Source organism: Arachis duranensis, chromosome 1, assembly GCF_000817695.3.
Source record: "Arachis duranensis cultivar V14167 chromosome 1, aradu.V14167.gnm2.J7QH, whole genome shotgun sequence".
Classification (NCBI taxonomy): domain Eukaryota; kingdom Viridiplantae; phylum Streptophyta; class Magnoliopsida; order Fabales; family Fabaceae; genus Arachis; species Arachis duranensis.
The window spans coordinates 64,145,286-64,159,628 of NC_029772.3; the positions used below are offsets into that span (position 1 = coordinate 64,145,286).

General features: G+C 40.1%; 1 protein-coding gene across 2 annotated transcripts; it reads right to left on the minus strand.

The window, feature by feature from the left end:
- Window positions 1–8,972: 8,972 nt before the first annotated feature.
- Window positions 8,973–12,420, minus strand: LOC107493629 (pentatricopeptide repeat-containing protein At3g48250, chloroplastic-like). Of its 2 annotated transcripts, XM_052253063.1 has the most exons (3): window positions 10,562–12,418; window positions 10,335–10,483; window positions 8,973–9,206 (listed from the first exon to the last, which is right to left on the minus strand). In XM_052253063.1, the coding sequence occupies exons 1-2, from the start codon at window positions 12,396–12,398 to the stop codon at window positions 10,467–10,469; spliced, it is 1,854 nt and encodes a 617-aa protein (XP_052109023.1). In that variant the 5' UTR covers window positions 12,399–12,418; the 3' UTR covers window positions 8,973–9,206; window positions 10,335–10,466. The 2 variants fall into 2 exon arrangements, with proteins under 2 accessions (XP_052109023.1, XP_015970183.1); XM_016114697.3 differs by having other exon boundaries at window positions 10,335–12,420.
- Window positions 12,421–14,343: the final 1,923 nt, after the last annotated feature.

The following is a 14,343-nucleotide window of genomic DNA, read 5'->3' on the forward strand; positions in this document are numbered from 1 at the left end:
TTCTCCTTATGGTATTATGCCTATGGGTGATGTATCCATCCTTCACTATCTGGAATTCATTACCCGAAATAGTGTTAAAATGGCGCACATGGGAGCGGCCTTGTTCTGGACTGCTCAGGATGTTCCTGTTCATGCCACTAAGGCTTTCATGGAGGAGGCCAAGTCGGAATATGATAGGATCAAGGGGATAAAGGAGGAGCTCGAAAGAAAGGTTGCGAAACTGGAGAAAGAGTTGGAGGGTGAAAAGGTTCGGGCTACAGCGGCTAAAGCTCTGGTGGATCTGTCTGAGGAGATGGCCCAGAAGCACAAGGATAGCTATGTTCGAACTTATAGAGAGATGGTAGAGTTCCGGAGGAGTTTAGAGTCTGCTCGATCTGACTATGTTGAGCTTCAGGGTCATCTTGTGAGTAGAGTGACTGTTGCTTATGAGAATTTGAAGGATCAGATTCGAGTTCTTGCGCCCGAGCTCGACCTTACCCTTTTTAGTTTAGATAACATTGTAAAAGATGGTAAGATTGTCCCTGATGACCCTGATGATGATGATGATGTCATTTCTCCTCCCGTTTCTTCTGCCAAGGCTTCTGGTATCCCGCCTTCCTCAACTTTGGCAGTTGAAGTCGGTCAGCCGGAGTCTCATCCTGACGTCCAGATTCTGAACCAGGATGATGGGACGGTAGATGCAATACCCCTTCAGACTCGCCCTCCTTCTCCTCGAGATGCTGCTACTGGAAGTCTTTGGATCCTCTATAATTTTTCTGATGTATTTGTGTATAGCCTGGTCTTGTGGGCTTTTGAACTCTTTATTTTGTAAGTTGTGATCTTGACTTTGGATATTCTAGTTGCTTTTTTAGCAATCTTATTTTGAAAAACAAAAATAGTTTCTCTTGCTCTTGGGGTTGGCTTCAAGCGGCCTCTTGAGTCTGTTTTATGGTAACAGCTTTGTTTCTTTTGATATGCTTGCCTGCAGCTTTCTTTAGCACTTTCTGAGAATCTTCAGAGTGTGGAAGTCTTATTTGTCCAACCTCTTTTGATTGTCTTTTGTGCTTTGTTTGTTTCCTGCCTTAGTTGAAGTATCCTTTTTAAGGCAGGTTGTTTGTTTGAGTATTCTTTAACTGAATACTTTGTAAATTGATTTTGGCGAGGTCGTGGTCTTTCGGGTCGAGTTGTCTCCCTTTTAACACGCGCCTTCTGTTGGTTGATTCTCTTTTGTTGATCTTTTCTTGAGTTATTTCTAGTAATCCCTTGGGTTTACTTTTTATAACTCTATCGCTTTTGGTCGCCTCGGGCTGGCTTCTTCATGTAGGTCTACCCCAAAGTTATTTTGAGTAATCCATTTTATTTGGACCTTGTCCGGTCTCTTTTTTATAGTTTACTTTGTATAACTTTTGTAGCTTTCTGGGCCAACTTCGTCATATCAGTCCCTTCGAAGTTATTTCTAGTAATCCGCTTTATTTGGACCTTGTCAAGTCTCTTTTTACGGATTATTTTTTATAACTTTTTGTAGCTTTAGTCCGACTTCTTCTTGTCGGTCCCTTTGGAACTTATTTCTAGTAATCCGTTTTATTTGGACCTTGTCAGGTCCCTTTTTACGGATTACTTTTTATAACTTTTTGTAGCTTTAGTCTGACTTTTTCTTGTCGGTCCCTTTAGAAGTTATTTCTAGTAATCCGCTTTTTAGGGCTGGTTAGGCCTCTTTTTAGGGATTACTTTTTATAATTTTTTCTCGCTTTGATCTGATCCGACTTCTTTTGCGTCGGTGCATTCCAAGTTATTTCTTAGCAATCCATTTTTGTTTCAGACCTCGTCAGGCCTCTATTCATGGATTGCTTTTTATAACTTATTGCATTATTCTATTTTTATCGCTTTTCATCTTTACCGATTTTGTAGAGTTTGATCCTCGCTTGGTCGATCTTTGATGAATTCGATTTTCATTCTTTGTCGATCACGTCGGGTAGTGAATTTGGTTTTCACTTTTGCCGATCTGTAACTTTATAATCGGACGATGAATTTTGCGTTTTCAGAATAATGCGTCTTGATAAAGTGATTTTGTAGGAAATTTGAAAAACTTTATTCAAAATAGAAAATATGGGAAATATATACATGTGGGTGCTTACCCTAGGTAATTTTGTAGATCTTGGCTTGGTGCCTCATTAAAAAAACCTTTTTTAGGAAAAAGAGTGCACTTTTGTCCTAAGAACTTTTATTACCTTTTAACTATAATACCTTCTTAGGTTGCAGGCGTGCCATGATCTGGGTAGCTCTCGACCCTCGAGTTCGGACACTTTGTAGTAACCTTTTCCCAATACCTCTGTGATTCGGTAGGGTCATTTCCAATTAGCTGCTAGCTTTCCCTCTCCGGGTCGACTTGTTCCGATATCATTTCGGATTAGGATGAGGTCATTGTTGGCGAAGCTTTGTTGCACTACCTTTTGATTGTATCTTAAGGCCATGCGGTGTTTTAGTGCTTCTTCTCTTATCCGAGCTCTTTCTCGGACTTCTGAGAGTAGGTCGAGCTCTTCCATTTGGAGTCGGGGGTTAGCTTCTTCGCTGTAGAGGATCGTTCTGGGAAATCCTTCTTCAACTTCTACCGGTATCATTGCCTCCATTCCATAAGCCAATCGGAAAGGTGATTCTTTTGTGGTGGAGTGTGGAGTTGTCCGATATGCCCATAGGACTTGTGGGAATTCTTCGGCCTAGGCTCCTTTGTGTCCTGTAGCCTCCGTTTTAACCCGACTAGTATGACTTTATTGGCAGCTTCTGCTTGTCCATTAGCCTGCGGGTGTTCCACGGATGTGAATTGGTGCTTTATCTTCAGATCGGCTACCAATTTTCTAAATCCTGCGTCTGTGAACTGAGTGTCATTCCTTGTGGTGATGGAGTAAGGAACCCCAAACCTCGTGATAATGTTTCTATATAGGAAATTCCAACTTCTTTTGGCTGTGGCATTGGCTAACGGCTCTACCTCTATCCATTTTGTGAAATAATCTACCCCTACAATGAAGAACTTAACCTGTCCTGACCCTTGTGGGAAGGACTCGAGAAGGTCAAGTCCCCACTTTGCAAATGGCCAAGGTGATGTCATGCTGATGAGCTCCTCTGGTGTGGCGACATGGAAGTTAGCATGTTTCTGACATGGTGGACACGTCTTAACGTACTCGGTGGCTTCTTTTTGCAAAGTCGGCCAAAAGAATCTGGCTCGGAGTACATTTTTAGCTAGGGCTCGTGTTCCGAGATGGTTCCCACAGGCGCCACTGTGTATCTCTTCCAATACCTCTTTTGTGTTAGAGGTTAGTACACATTTTAGTAGAGATGTCGAAATTCCTCTCTTGTATAGAAAGTTGTTTATGATGGTGTAATACTGTGCCTCCCGTTTTAACCTCTTTGCCTCCTACTTAGCTGTAAGGAGTACATCTGATTTGAGGTAGTTAATTATGGGAGTCATCCATCCTTGATCTTAGCCTGATATGGCTAAGATTTTTTCTTCTTTTGAGATTGACGGGTTTTGTAGTACTTCCTGAATGAGGCTCCTATTATTGCCCCCTGGTTTTGTGCTGGCTAATTTTGAGAATGCGTCAGCTCGAGCATTCTGTTCCCGAGGTATATGTTGAATTTCATATTCCTGGAATTGCCCGAGCTGTTCCCTGGTTTTGGCTTGGTAGGTCCCTGCTATTTGCGAGGTGACAACATGTGAGTTGCTAAAGATGACAAGTTTTTGGGCTCCGACTTCTTTAGTCAGCTTCAAACCAGCCAATAACGCCTCATACTCAGCCTGGTTATTGGAAGCAGGAAACTCAAACTTTAGTGAGAGTTCGATTTGGGTTCCTTGATTAATTTCTATTATCACGCCTGCTCCGCTCCCGGTTTTATTGGAAGAGCTGTCCACGTAAAGTTTCCACTTTGTAGAGATTTTCGGGGTGTCAGTGTACTCTGCAATGAAGTCGGCCAAATACTGTGATTTGATCGCTGTCCGAGCTTCATATTGGAGGTCAAATTCGGACAACTCAACTGCCCACTGTAGGATTCTCCCCGCTAAATCTATTTTCTGCAGAATGCCTTTTATGGGCTGGTTGGTCCGAACCTTGATGGTGTGAGCCTGGAAGTATGGACGAAGTGGTCGAGAGGTTAATATGAGAGCGTAGGTGAACTTCTCTATCTTTTGATAGTTCAGTTCGGACCCTTGTAGTGCTTTGCTGATGAAGTATATAGGTTACTGTCCACTTTCGTCCTTTTGAACTAGTGCTAAGGCTACTATTGCCCGGCTTCCTACTGCTAGGTATAATATGAGTACTTCTCCTTCCCGAGGTCGACTAAGAACGGGTGGTTGTCCCAGGAATCTTTTGAAATCCTGGAAAGCTAGCTCGCACTCTGATGTCCATTCGAACTTCTTTCCCTTCCTTAGCATAGCGTAGAAGGGGAGAGATCTTATGGCTGATCTGACTAGAAATCTGGACGAGGCTGACAGTCGCCCGTTGAGTTGTTGCACTTCTTTGACACAGGTCAAGCTTTTCATGTTGAGTATGGCCTGGCACTTGTCCGAGTTTGCTTCAATTCCTCTTTATGTGAGCATGAATCCTAAGAATTTGCCAGTTTCTACTGCGAATGTGCATTTCGCAGGGTTAAGTCGCATGCCATGCTTTCTTATGGTATTGAACACTTGGGCGAGGTCGGACAGTAATAATTCCTCGCGTTGTGTCTTGACTAGCATATCGTCCACGTATACCTCCATCAGTTTTCCAATGTGATTTGTGAAGACTTTCTTCATTAACCTTTGGTAGGTAGCTCCTGCGTTTTTTAGTCCGAATGGCATGACGACGTAGCAATAGTTCGCTTTGGGTGTTAAGAATGAGGTTTTTTCTTGATCAGGTGAGTACATCGGGATTTGATTATATCCTGAATAGGCATCCATAAATGAGAGGTACTTGTATTCGGAAGAGGCGTCCATTAGAGTGTCGATGTTTGGGAGTGGATAAAGATCTTTTGGACAAGTTTTGTTGAGGTCGGTGTAATCAGTGCACATCTGCCACTTCCCATTTGACTTTTTCACCAAGACAACATTGGCTAGCCATAGTGGGTACTTGACTTCTCTAATGAATCTTGCTTCTAGTAGAGCTTGCACCTGTTCTTCCACAGCTTGGGATCTTTCTGGTCCGAGCTTTCTATGCCTCTGCTGTACCGGCCGAGATCCTGGATATACTGCAAGCTTGTGGCACATTAGCTTGGGGTCTATGCCCGTCATGTCTGCGGCCTTCCATGTGAAGAGGTCATTATTATCTTTTAAGAACTGTATGAGGGACTTTTTTACTTCTCCCTTTAGGATTGCGCCGATATTGGTTGTTTTATCTGGGACATCTCCGATCTGGACTTTTGGCTATGGATGGGGTTCTTCCCGACCTCGAATTCCCTTGAGTTCGATGGTATGGATTTCTTCTCCTTTGCTTCTAAGGTTCAGACTTTCATTGTAACAGCGTTGTGCTATTTTCTAGTCTCCTTTTTATCGTAGCGATCCCTTCTGTAGTTGGGAACTTCATACATAGATGTGGAGTTGAGACTACTACCCCGAGCTGATTTAGCGTTGTCCGACCTATTAAAGCATTGTAGGCTGAGCTCATGTCGACCACAATGTAGTCTATGTTGAGTGTCCTTGACCGGTTTCCCTTTCCAAAGGTTCTGTGTAGCGAGATGTATCCAAGTGGTTGGATTGGAGTGTCTCCTAATCCGAATAAGCTGTTCGGATATGCTCTGAGCTCTTTTTCTTCCAGGCTGAGTTTGTCGAAGGCGATTTTGAGCAAGATGTCAGCTGAACTTCCTTGGATCACCAGTGTGCGGTGGAGGTTAGCGTTGGCCAATATAATAGTGATGACCATGGGATCGTCATGTCCCGAGATGACACCAACTGCGTCCTCTTTAGTGAAAGTAATAGTAAAGAGGTCGGGTGCTCCTTCTCCTCCACGTGATATATTTCTTTGAGGTGTCTTTTGCGAGATGATTTGGAGATTCCTCCTCCCGCAAATCCTTCATGTATCATGTGAACATGTCTCTCTGGGGTACGAGGTGGTCGTTCTGTTCGTCCGACCTCTTCGTCTCTTCTTTTTCTGGGCTCCTCTGTCTTACTGGCTAGGTACCGATCTAGTCTCCCTTCTCTTATCAATTTCTCTGACATTCCTCAAGTCGAAGCACTCGTCGGTGGGATGTCCATAAATTCGATAGTATTCGCAGTATTCCGTCCGATTTCTTCCTCCCTTTTTGCTTTTAAGTGGGCAAGGTGGTGGGATTTTTTCAGTGTGGCATACTTCTCGGTATACTTCCACGAGACACCCGGAGAGGGGTGTAATTGTGGTATTTCTTGATCTTCTCTCCATGCTGATCTTCTTTTTTCTTGGACTCTTTATCCTTATCTCGAGAGGAGTAAAAGTATCCGAATTTCGAGGTCTCTCATAGTCGAGAGTTTTTCTCTATGTTGATGTACTTTTCTGCTTGTTCTTATACTTCATTTAGAAATGTGGGATGTTTCTTTGAGATGGAATGACTAAAAGGCCCTTCTCGTAGGCCATTGATGAGACCCATAATGGCTGCTTCAGTTGGCAAACTTTGTATGTCCAGACATTCTTTGTTGAATCTTTCCATGTAGTTGCGAAGACTTTTCCGATCTCCTTTCTTGATCCCTAACAAGCTTGGGGCGTGCTTGGATTTGTCCTTCTGGATGGAGAATCTGGCGAGGAACTTTCTTGCTAAGTCGTCAAAGCTTGAGATGGACCTCAAGGGTAGGCTGTCAAACCACTTAATTGCCGTTTTGGTTAAGGTAGTTGGGAAGGCTTTGCACCGGATTGCATCCGAGGCATCAGTGAGATACATTCTGCTTCTGAAATTACTGAGATGATGGCTTGGATCTGATGTGCCGTCATACGGGGTTATGTCGGGAGCTTTGAAGTCTTTTGGGACATTGGCTTTCATAATCTCTTTGGTGAACGGGTCTTGATCCTTGTGGGGATTACCCTCGTGATTGAATCGAGTAGTCTTTTTTAGATCTGCTTCAAGCTGCAATAGTTTGTCTTCCAGCTCTTTTCGTCGCCTAGTTTTCCTTTTGAGGTCCTTCTCGGCTTCTCGTTGATACTTGGCTTCTTTTTCGAGTTGTTTAAGACGTTCTTATTGAGGCTGAAATGCCTCTAAGATTTCTGCATTTGGCGGACTGTTATCTTTGTTTAGTTGAGGAGTATCCTTTGATGTGGCGTCCGTGTTCTTGTGCGGCGTCCTGTCCTCTAGATCAGAGTCGTGGTCGTTGTCAAGGTTGTCTGCCATGATGATGGGATGACTTCCAACTTCCCCGGCAACGGCGCCAATGTTTCGAGTGTTACCTGAAACTGTAGGTCGATCTCGGATGAGATCTTCTGTACTGGTCGGAGCTGTTATATCCGACTTGATGATGATGGGCGGAGCCACCGTGTCCGACTTGTTGGACTTGGTGGTTGTGCTGATCCTTCGTCACCGGAGGGTGGTGGTACCTGCAAGGGACTCCGATACTTAAGTTAGCAAGGGTATTAAGTAGGGTTTTTAGTAGAATCAGAGTATGAGTTATACCTAGGTGCTCTAGTGTATTTATAATAGTGTGGAATGATCTTTCTGGAGATAAGATGGTTATCTTATATTATCTTTGGGTGAAGTCATCTTATCTTCAAGGGAACCGCCCTTATCTCGATAGGCTTTGGGCTGCCTTTGGATTTGGGTCGTGTTCCTCTGTTTGGGCCCTTTTTGGGCTCTCCTGGTGATTTGGCCGAGCTCTTGGAGAAGAGGTCGGATAGTTCGGACCTGAAGAGGTCGATTGGCTTGTCGTCGATCGTCTCGGGTCGGACATCTTCGACCCAAAGTATGAATAGTAAGTGATGAATGACTTGTGTGATAATGCATGAGTTTGAGTAGAGAATTAGTCTAGAACATGTAAAAATTGAATGGATTGATGGAATAGTGAAAATTGAGGTTTTAAAATGTGGAATTAATGTATTTTAATTGGAATGTGTAGATGAAGTATATTTGGATTTGATTGAGCGTGAATATGTGGATAGAGTTGGTTTGGGTTCACTTTGTTGATTGAAAATGGTTTAGGCTTGTGAATCTTTGGAAAATTGATAAATTCTACTTTTTGGTAAAAACTGATTTTTGGCCAACTTCGTCGGACCGTAACTCAGTCCTCGGAGCTGGAAGATTTTCCAAAATTGATTTTTATGAAATTTCATTTTTCGATCTTTCCAATAGTTGAAAATGAATTTTGTACCAAAAGATATGAAGGTTTGAAAATTGTATTGAGAAACTGAATTCTTCAATTATAAGCATTTTGCAATTCTACAACATCATGCGTATGTGGAGGTGCCACGTGACGCGGACATGACGCGGACATTGGACGCTACCCAGTGATCTCGCGTACGCGTAGGAAAAATGCCAAAATTGCAAACTCGCATGATAAAATTCTGCTGTTTTATATTTTTCTCGTTTGTATGATTCCCTTCTAGAATTAAAAGATAAAATTATTAATTTTGTCCTATGAAACACTGATACAAACTTAAGTCATCCAAACACATTAACTTTTTGTAAGCCAAAAAAACACGACATATATGAAAAAAAAAACATTTTTTTGATATTATCTTGCTATTAAAATACAAACTAATGCTTTTAATGTCTTTTTCAATGGTATAAAGTATTTAAAATATTTTTTATTTTAAAAAATAATAATATATACTATTTCAAAATTCATTTTAAGAATATAGATTAAGAATAGAGTTTAATAACCCAACACGTAATAATATTTAGATGTATCTAAATATATTCGGATAATTTTTTTTTTAAAGATATAGGTGAGTAAGGAAGACGCGTGTTTTGTTCAATTTGATTCTCACAGCTTATACTTGTTAAGCAAAAGCTTAATGACTTACCACTCTTCTAAGCGGTAAAAATGAAAACATTACAGAAAATGAAGATTTAGATTTGTCAACCACCACATATGATCCATTACCAGATATTAGCCTGTACGAAGCAAAATACACAGATTTTTCATTTTCCAATATGAAGGGCATGTGATCAGACATGGATAGAATAGACTTACAGGATCAACAACAAATTGCTGAATCAAATAGATATGGTTAGTCTTAAGAGTTTAGAGAGGTTTTATTCCCTCCTAAGAACTTCAAACTGAAATTATGGAGCTTTACTTATTCCACCTGCAAAACAATTTTAAAACGCTTATCAACCATGTATGGCTATTCATTAAAAAATTTTGCTCATGCTTCAGTGCCATGTTTATTAATTATTATCCATTTAGCTATCTAGGTTGAGAAATAAAGGAAACAAATAAATCTGTGACATAGAAAGATGAGGAGGAGAAACAAATCAGTTTATAAACAAACGAATAAGAACATAATTCGTCCAATAACCTAAATTAATTCAAAGTTAATGACACAACAACATCATCATCCAGAAACTTATGTCATCAAAACAACAAGCAAGAATTTGTATTACTATTGAACTACATGAACCAATGAGAAATTTACAATCAAATCCAAAATAAGATTCACAATACTATTCAAGGGGTGAAAGCATTTTAAATTGTCAAAATAGCCAATGAGAAAATAAGCCATAGGACTTTCTAAAGTGAAATAACATACTGAATGATGGCCTGAAAGTCTGAAACAAATGTTTGCGAAAGAGTATTGCAAAATATCCATTGACAAACCTGGTAGCAATCCATTAACAACAGCACAGAATAAAAGAGCAGAACCAGAATATCAGAGGGAGCAGCAATCCATTGACAACAGAACAGAAGAACCACAGCTTCACAAACCTTTTCAGTAAGGTTCTTAAGCAGTGTTTAGTTGAAAAAATAAAGCCAATAACTCAAGCATAAGCCATATTTTGTTATAAAATAATCAGAATTTTATGCATGTAAAGCCGTCTATACAATGACACTGCCACACTGGCCACTCATCAAAGTAAAAAAGGATGAGAATCAATGCTACAACAAAATCATATATGTAAACAAAACCAAAACTCCTTGGATAAATTTGAACTGTACCTACATGGCAATGGACTTCATCCAAAAAAAGAATACCAATTTGTAATTTTCACTCAAATTGTCACAAAACCAGAAAGAACTCACAAATACTCAGAAAATGACTGAGAAAAGAGGCAAAATTCAAATTTTTATACGTAACTGTGGAGATACTCAAGTCAGAGAAAGATCTCGCAAAAGACACAACCAAACCAGAAAGGAATAAAAAAGAGAGATAGAGCCACAAATAGTCACCCCCTTCAGGAGAACCAATGTGAACCAAGATATATCAGATGCATACCAGGCAGGCAAATATTAGAAGTATCAAGTAGCACTAGCAGCCTGTGCTTGTTTATCTTTCAAGCCAGTCCACCAGGGTTGGGGACTCAGCCTCAGGATGGTTTTCTAGAGGCAGCACATGTCAACGTCCGGGCTACGTGCTACCTGCAACTGCAGCCTTGCAATTCCTTACTGAACCAAAAAGTGCACGGATTTCTTTTTGTTTAGTTATATGGCGGCGACACTTACTCAATAGATCTCTGGCATCAGACTCTCTACCTTCTCTGAAGAACGATTCAAACACATGAACATAGGCGGAATGGGATTGAGGACTTTCCGTACTCCATGCCTTCAGGAACTTTACAGCATCATCCACGGTCCCAGATTTTGAAATGTATCGAATAATCGATTCAATGAATGGAGGGTACTTGTGTTTCCTCATCAAACACATAAGGTCAAGTGCCTCCTCTAATTTCTCAATTCCTAATAGGCCTTCAATCAGTTTCTTATATGTACCTTGCCATGGAGATGTAACAAAATTTCTAACTGTCTCTTCAAGAAAGTTGTATGCATCCTCTATTCTCTGTTGGCTAAGAAAACAGTCAACTAAAGCACCTAACACGGCAGCATCTGGACTGCATCCCTTTTCAAACATCTTGTCAGAACAAAGTAATGCCTTATCTATTTCATTGGCAGAACAATGCCCTCGGATCAAGATGGTCCAAGTCTTGATATCAGGGATGCATCCACAAGATTCCATCTCTTCGAGCACTTTACACGCTTCTTCTAACCTCCCCATCTTGCAAAGTCCAAAAACCATTTGACTAAATGTGACATTATCAGGCTCATATCCAGAATTTCTCATACTCCCAACAATAGTTTCAGCTTCATCAAATTTCCCAGCACCTGCCAAAGACCTATGGACTCCATCATAGATTGCCTTTGGGAGAGTATGCCGGTTCAACTCATATTTATTTATTATTCTGAATATTAAATCTAAATTTGGTGTATGACTATCTGAGATGTGCACTAAAAGGGAACTGCAGTCCTGATCCGATGGCTTGCATGATCCATCCATCATAAGCTCATAAAGCTCAACAGCATCCTCTATCATCCTATTCTTTTGAAGCTGCCTCGATATTTTTGTATATGTATCAACATCCAATTCATAACCTACACTCTTCATTTCCTCTATGACTTCCCAAAACTCATTAATTCTATTAGCCCTAGCAAGAGTTCTTGCAATTGCATTATAAGTCACTGCATTTTGCTCATAACCAGATTGCTCACCAACCCAACGAAAGAATCGGTACGCTTTCAAAGGACAACCTCTAAATTCTTTAACAACCCTCGCTACAAAATTATCAGACAGATGAATGTTAAGCTTCCCCAATTTCTCCATAACCTCAATACCCCATTCAGACGCTGTAATAATACCAACCACATTGTTGACAACACTCTCCCTTGCATTCTCCCGAATCATTTGTTTATAAAAGTGGGCAAGACCCTCACAATCACTCTTCAAATTATCCCTCTTAAAAGCAGCTAAAATTGGCAAATAAGTTTCAGTATCAAGAAAGAATCCATTTTTCTTCATGGCTACTAGAGTTATCCAAAATTGTTCCCTAGTTTCCTTCTTGGCCAAGATACTAACAACTAAACTATACACTGAGGAACTTGGTCTGAACCATTGTTTCTCGCTGACCCAGTTGAAAAAACACGAAGCTTTAATTGGGTTTTTATCCAAATTCTTCAAAACGTAAATAACAGTTTCATGGGTCAAGAAAAGGCAACACTTGTCTAACTCTAGCTCTAACCATTGGGACCAATCGCTCGTCAAAACAAGCTCCAATATGGAGCTTGGTTTTGAAGAAAAGAAGAATCTGTGATGAATGCTTGAAAAGCGGTGATTGCAAGAGTGATGATTCGAAAGGGAAGAAGGTGAAGGTGCAGTAGTAGTGTTGAGAGAAAAGTGAGTCACCTGGTTCAGAGCGAGTTGGAGTGACCGAGTTTCAATGTGTCGGGTGGCGAGAGACGAGTCGAGGAATCGGAGGGAACGGGTAATTGTCTTTAGACGATTCATCATCACTATAGACAGCGACGAAGCAAACGTTGGAACTCCCAGATCCGAATGGGATGAGGGAGGAGAAGGTATAGACCAAATCGAAATGGGCCTCTTCTTCTATTGGGTTTATTCCCATGCCCAACTTACTGGCCCAATTAATTCTCTACATTGTGCTGGTAGACCCAAATAGAAAAATAAAATCTACAGGACAAATACTACGTAAAAAAATTAAGAAAAAGCTACATTTTGATAGATCTTTTTGTGTAGAACTTTGGAGGATGTTGGACGGTATATGTCTTTTGTGGAATACTAATATGAGTATTAATGTTTATATATGGAGTGATAATATTAAGACTAATATTGAAGATAAAAAAGATAATAGGTGGATTGGTAATTTAATACCAAAAAAAACAATAGATTGTTAATTTTATTTATAGCTACCCTAAGTATAATCAGAGAAGAAAATTATAGGAGGATTTTGTAGTTAACAAAGAAGATAATTAAATCTCTTAAATTTTTTTTGGCGACTTTAATGATATTTTATATCAAGATAAAAAATGAGAGATGCATCTTAAACTCTAGAGACAAATCAAGGAATTTAGAATTTTTGTAAATAGTAATGGTTTAATAGATTTGGACTAAAATAGATTTACGTGGTTTAGCAATCTCAGGAATGACTTCATTTCCAGGAAAAGATTGGACAAAGTCCTAACTAATTGGCAATGGTGCAAAATATACCAAAATGTTATTTTAATCGAATGACCAGTAATTAGTTCGGATCATTGCCTGATTGTCCTGATTTTGGAGTCGAAAAATAAGTACACAACAAAATTTAAATATGAGGCTTTTTGGGAGGATCATAAAAAGTGTGCAGATACAATTAGAAGAGGATGGAATAGAAAAATAAATAGGATACAGGAGTTGGATAAGCACTTAGATAAGTTAAAGAACTGCAAAGAGAAGCTTAAAGGTTGGAGTAAAAAGACTTCCACTCGAGCATACAAAGAAATAAGAAAACTTGGTGAGAAAATTCAGAAACTCCAAGCTTTAACATTATTGAACGAATAATACGAGCAAATTAATGTGGCTAAGGGAAGGATCGAACAGTTAAGGAAGCACGAGAAAAGAAGTTGAGGATAAAAAGCGAAATTAAAATTACTCAAATAGGAGGATAAAAATACTAATTTTTTTATGTAGCCACCATACAAAGAATAGATACAAATAGGATTCAGAAAATGAAAAATGATCAAGGAGAATGGATAAGTGAAAACCAAGAAATTTTACACCATATTGAGAAATACTACAAAAATTTGTTTTCAGCCTCAACAAACACTAACTTAGAGCATTATTTAAGAAAATTTTCTAAAAGGATAATAAGAAAAATGAATGAAGAACTTTTGAAAAAACTCGCTGTAGAAGAAGTTAAGAAGGCAATTTTAGCATGGCAAGTCCCAAGGACCCTGGACCAGATGGACTTAATGGATTATTTTACCAAAAGTACTGGGAAGATATCAAAGAAGAAATATTAGAGGTGGTAAGTGAATTTTTTAATAAATGGGTGTTACCTTAGGAAATTAGTGAGACTATAATTGTCTTGATACTAAAAGTGAAACCGCTAGAAAGTTTGAATCACCTGAGACCGATAAGTTGTTGTAACTTTATGGGTTAAGTATGATTTTGGTCCCCAACGTAGGGGCTGAAAATTTATTTCGTCCCTCGCCTTTTTTTCGCTCCAAAATGGTCCCTAAGGTTTCAGTTTATTGTAAAATGGTCCTTCGGACAAAAATACCCCTCTCTCCCTCCCTCCCCTCTTCTTCCTCAACCAGAAACAGAATCAGAATCGCAAATGCAGGCAGAGGAGGAGCAGCGGCGGCGGCGTGGAGCTGCTGCGACGGCGGCCTTCCCTCTTCCCCCTTTCCCCTCTTCCCGAAACAACACCCCCCTCCCCCTTCTCTTTCTCCCCCCT

Bases quoted from the DNA above. Each gene is read 5' to 3' on its own strand.
- LOC107493629 (XM_016114697.3), bottom strand. From the start codon at position 12,398: ATGATGAATCGTCTAAAGACAATTACCCGTTCCCTCCGATTCCTCGAC.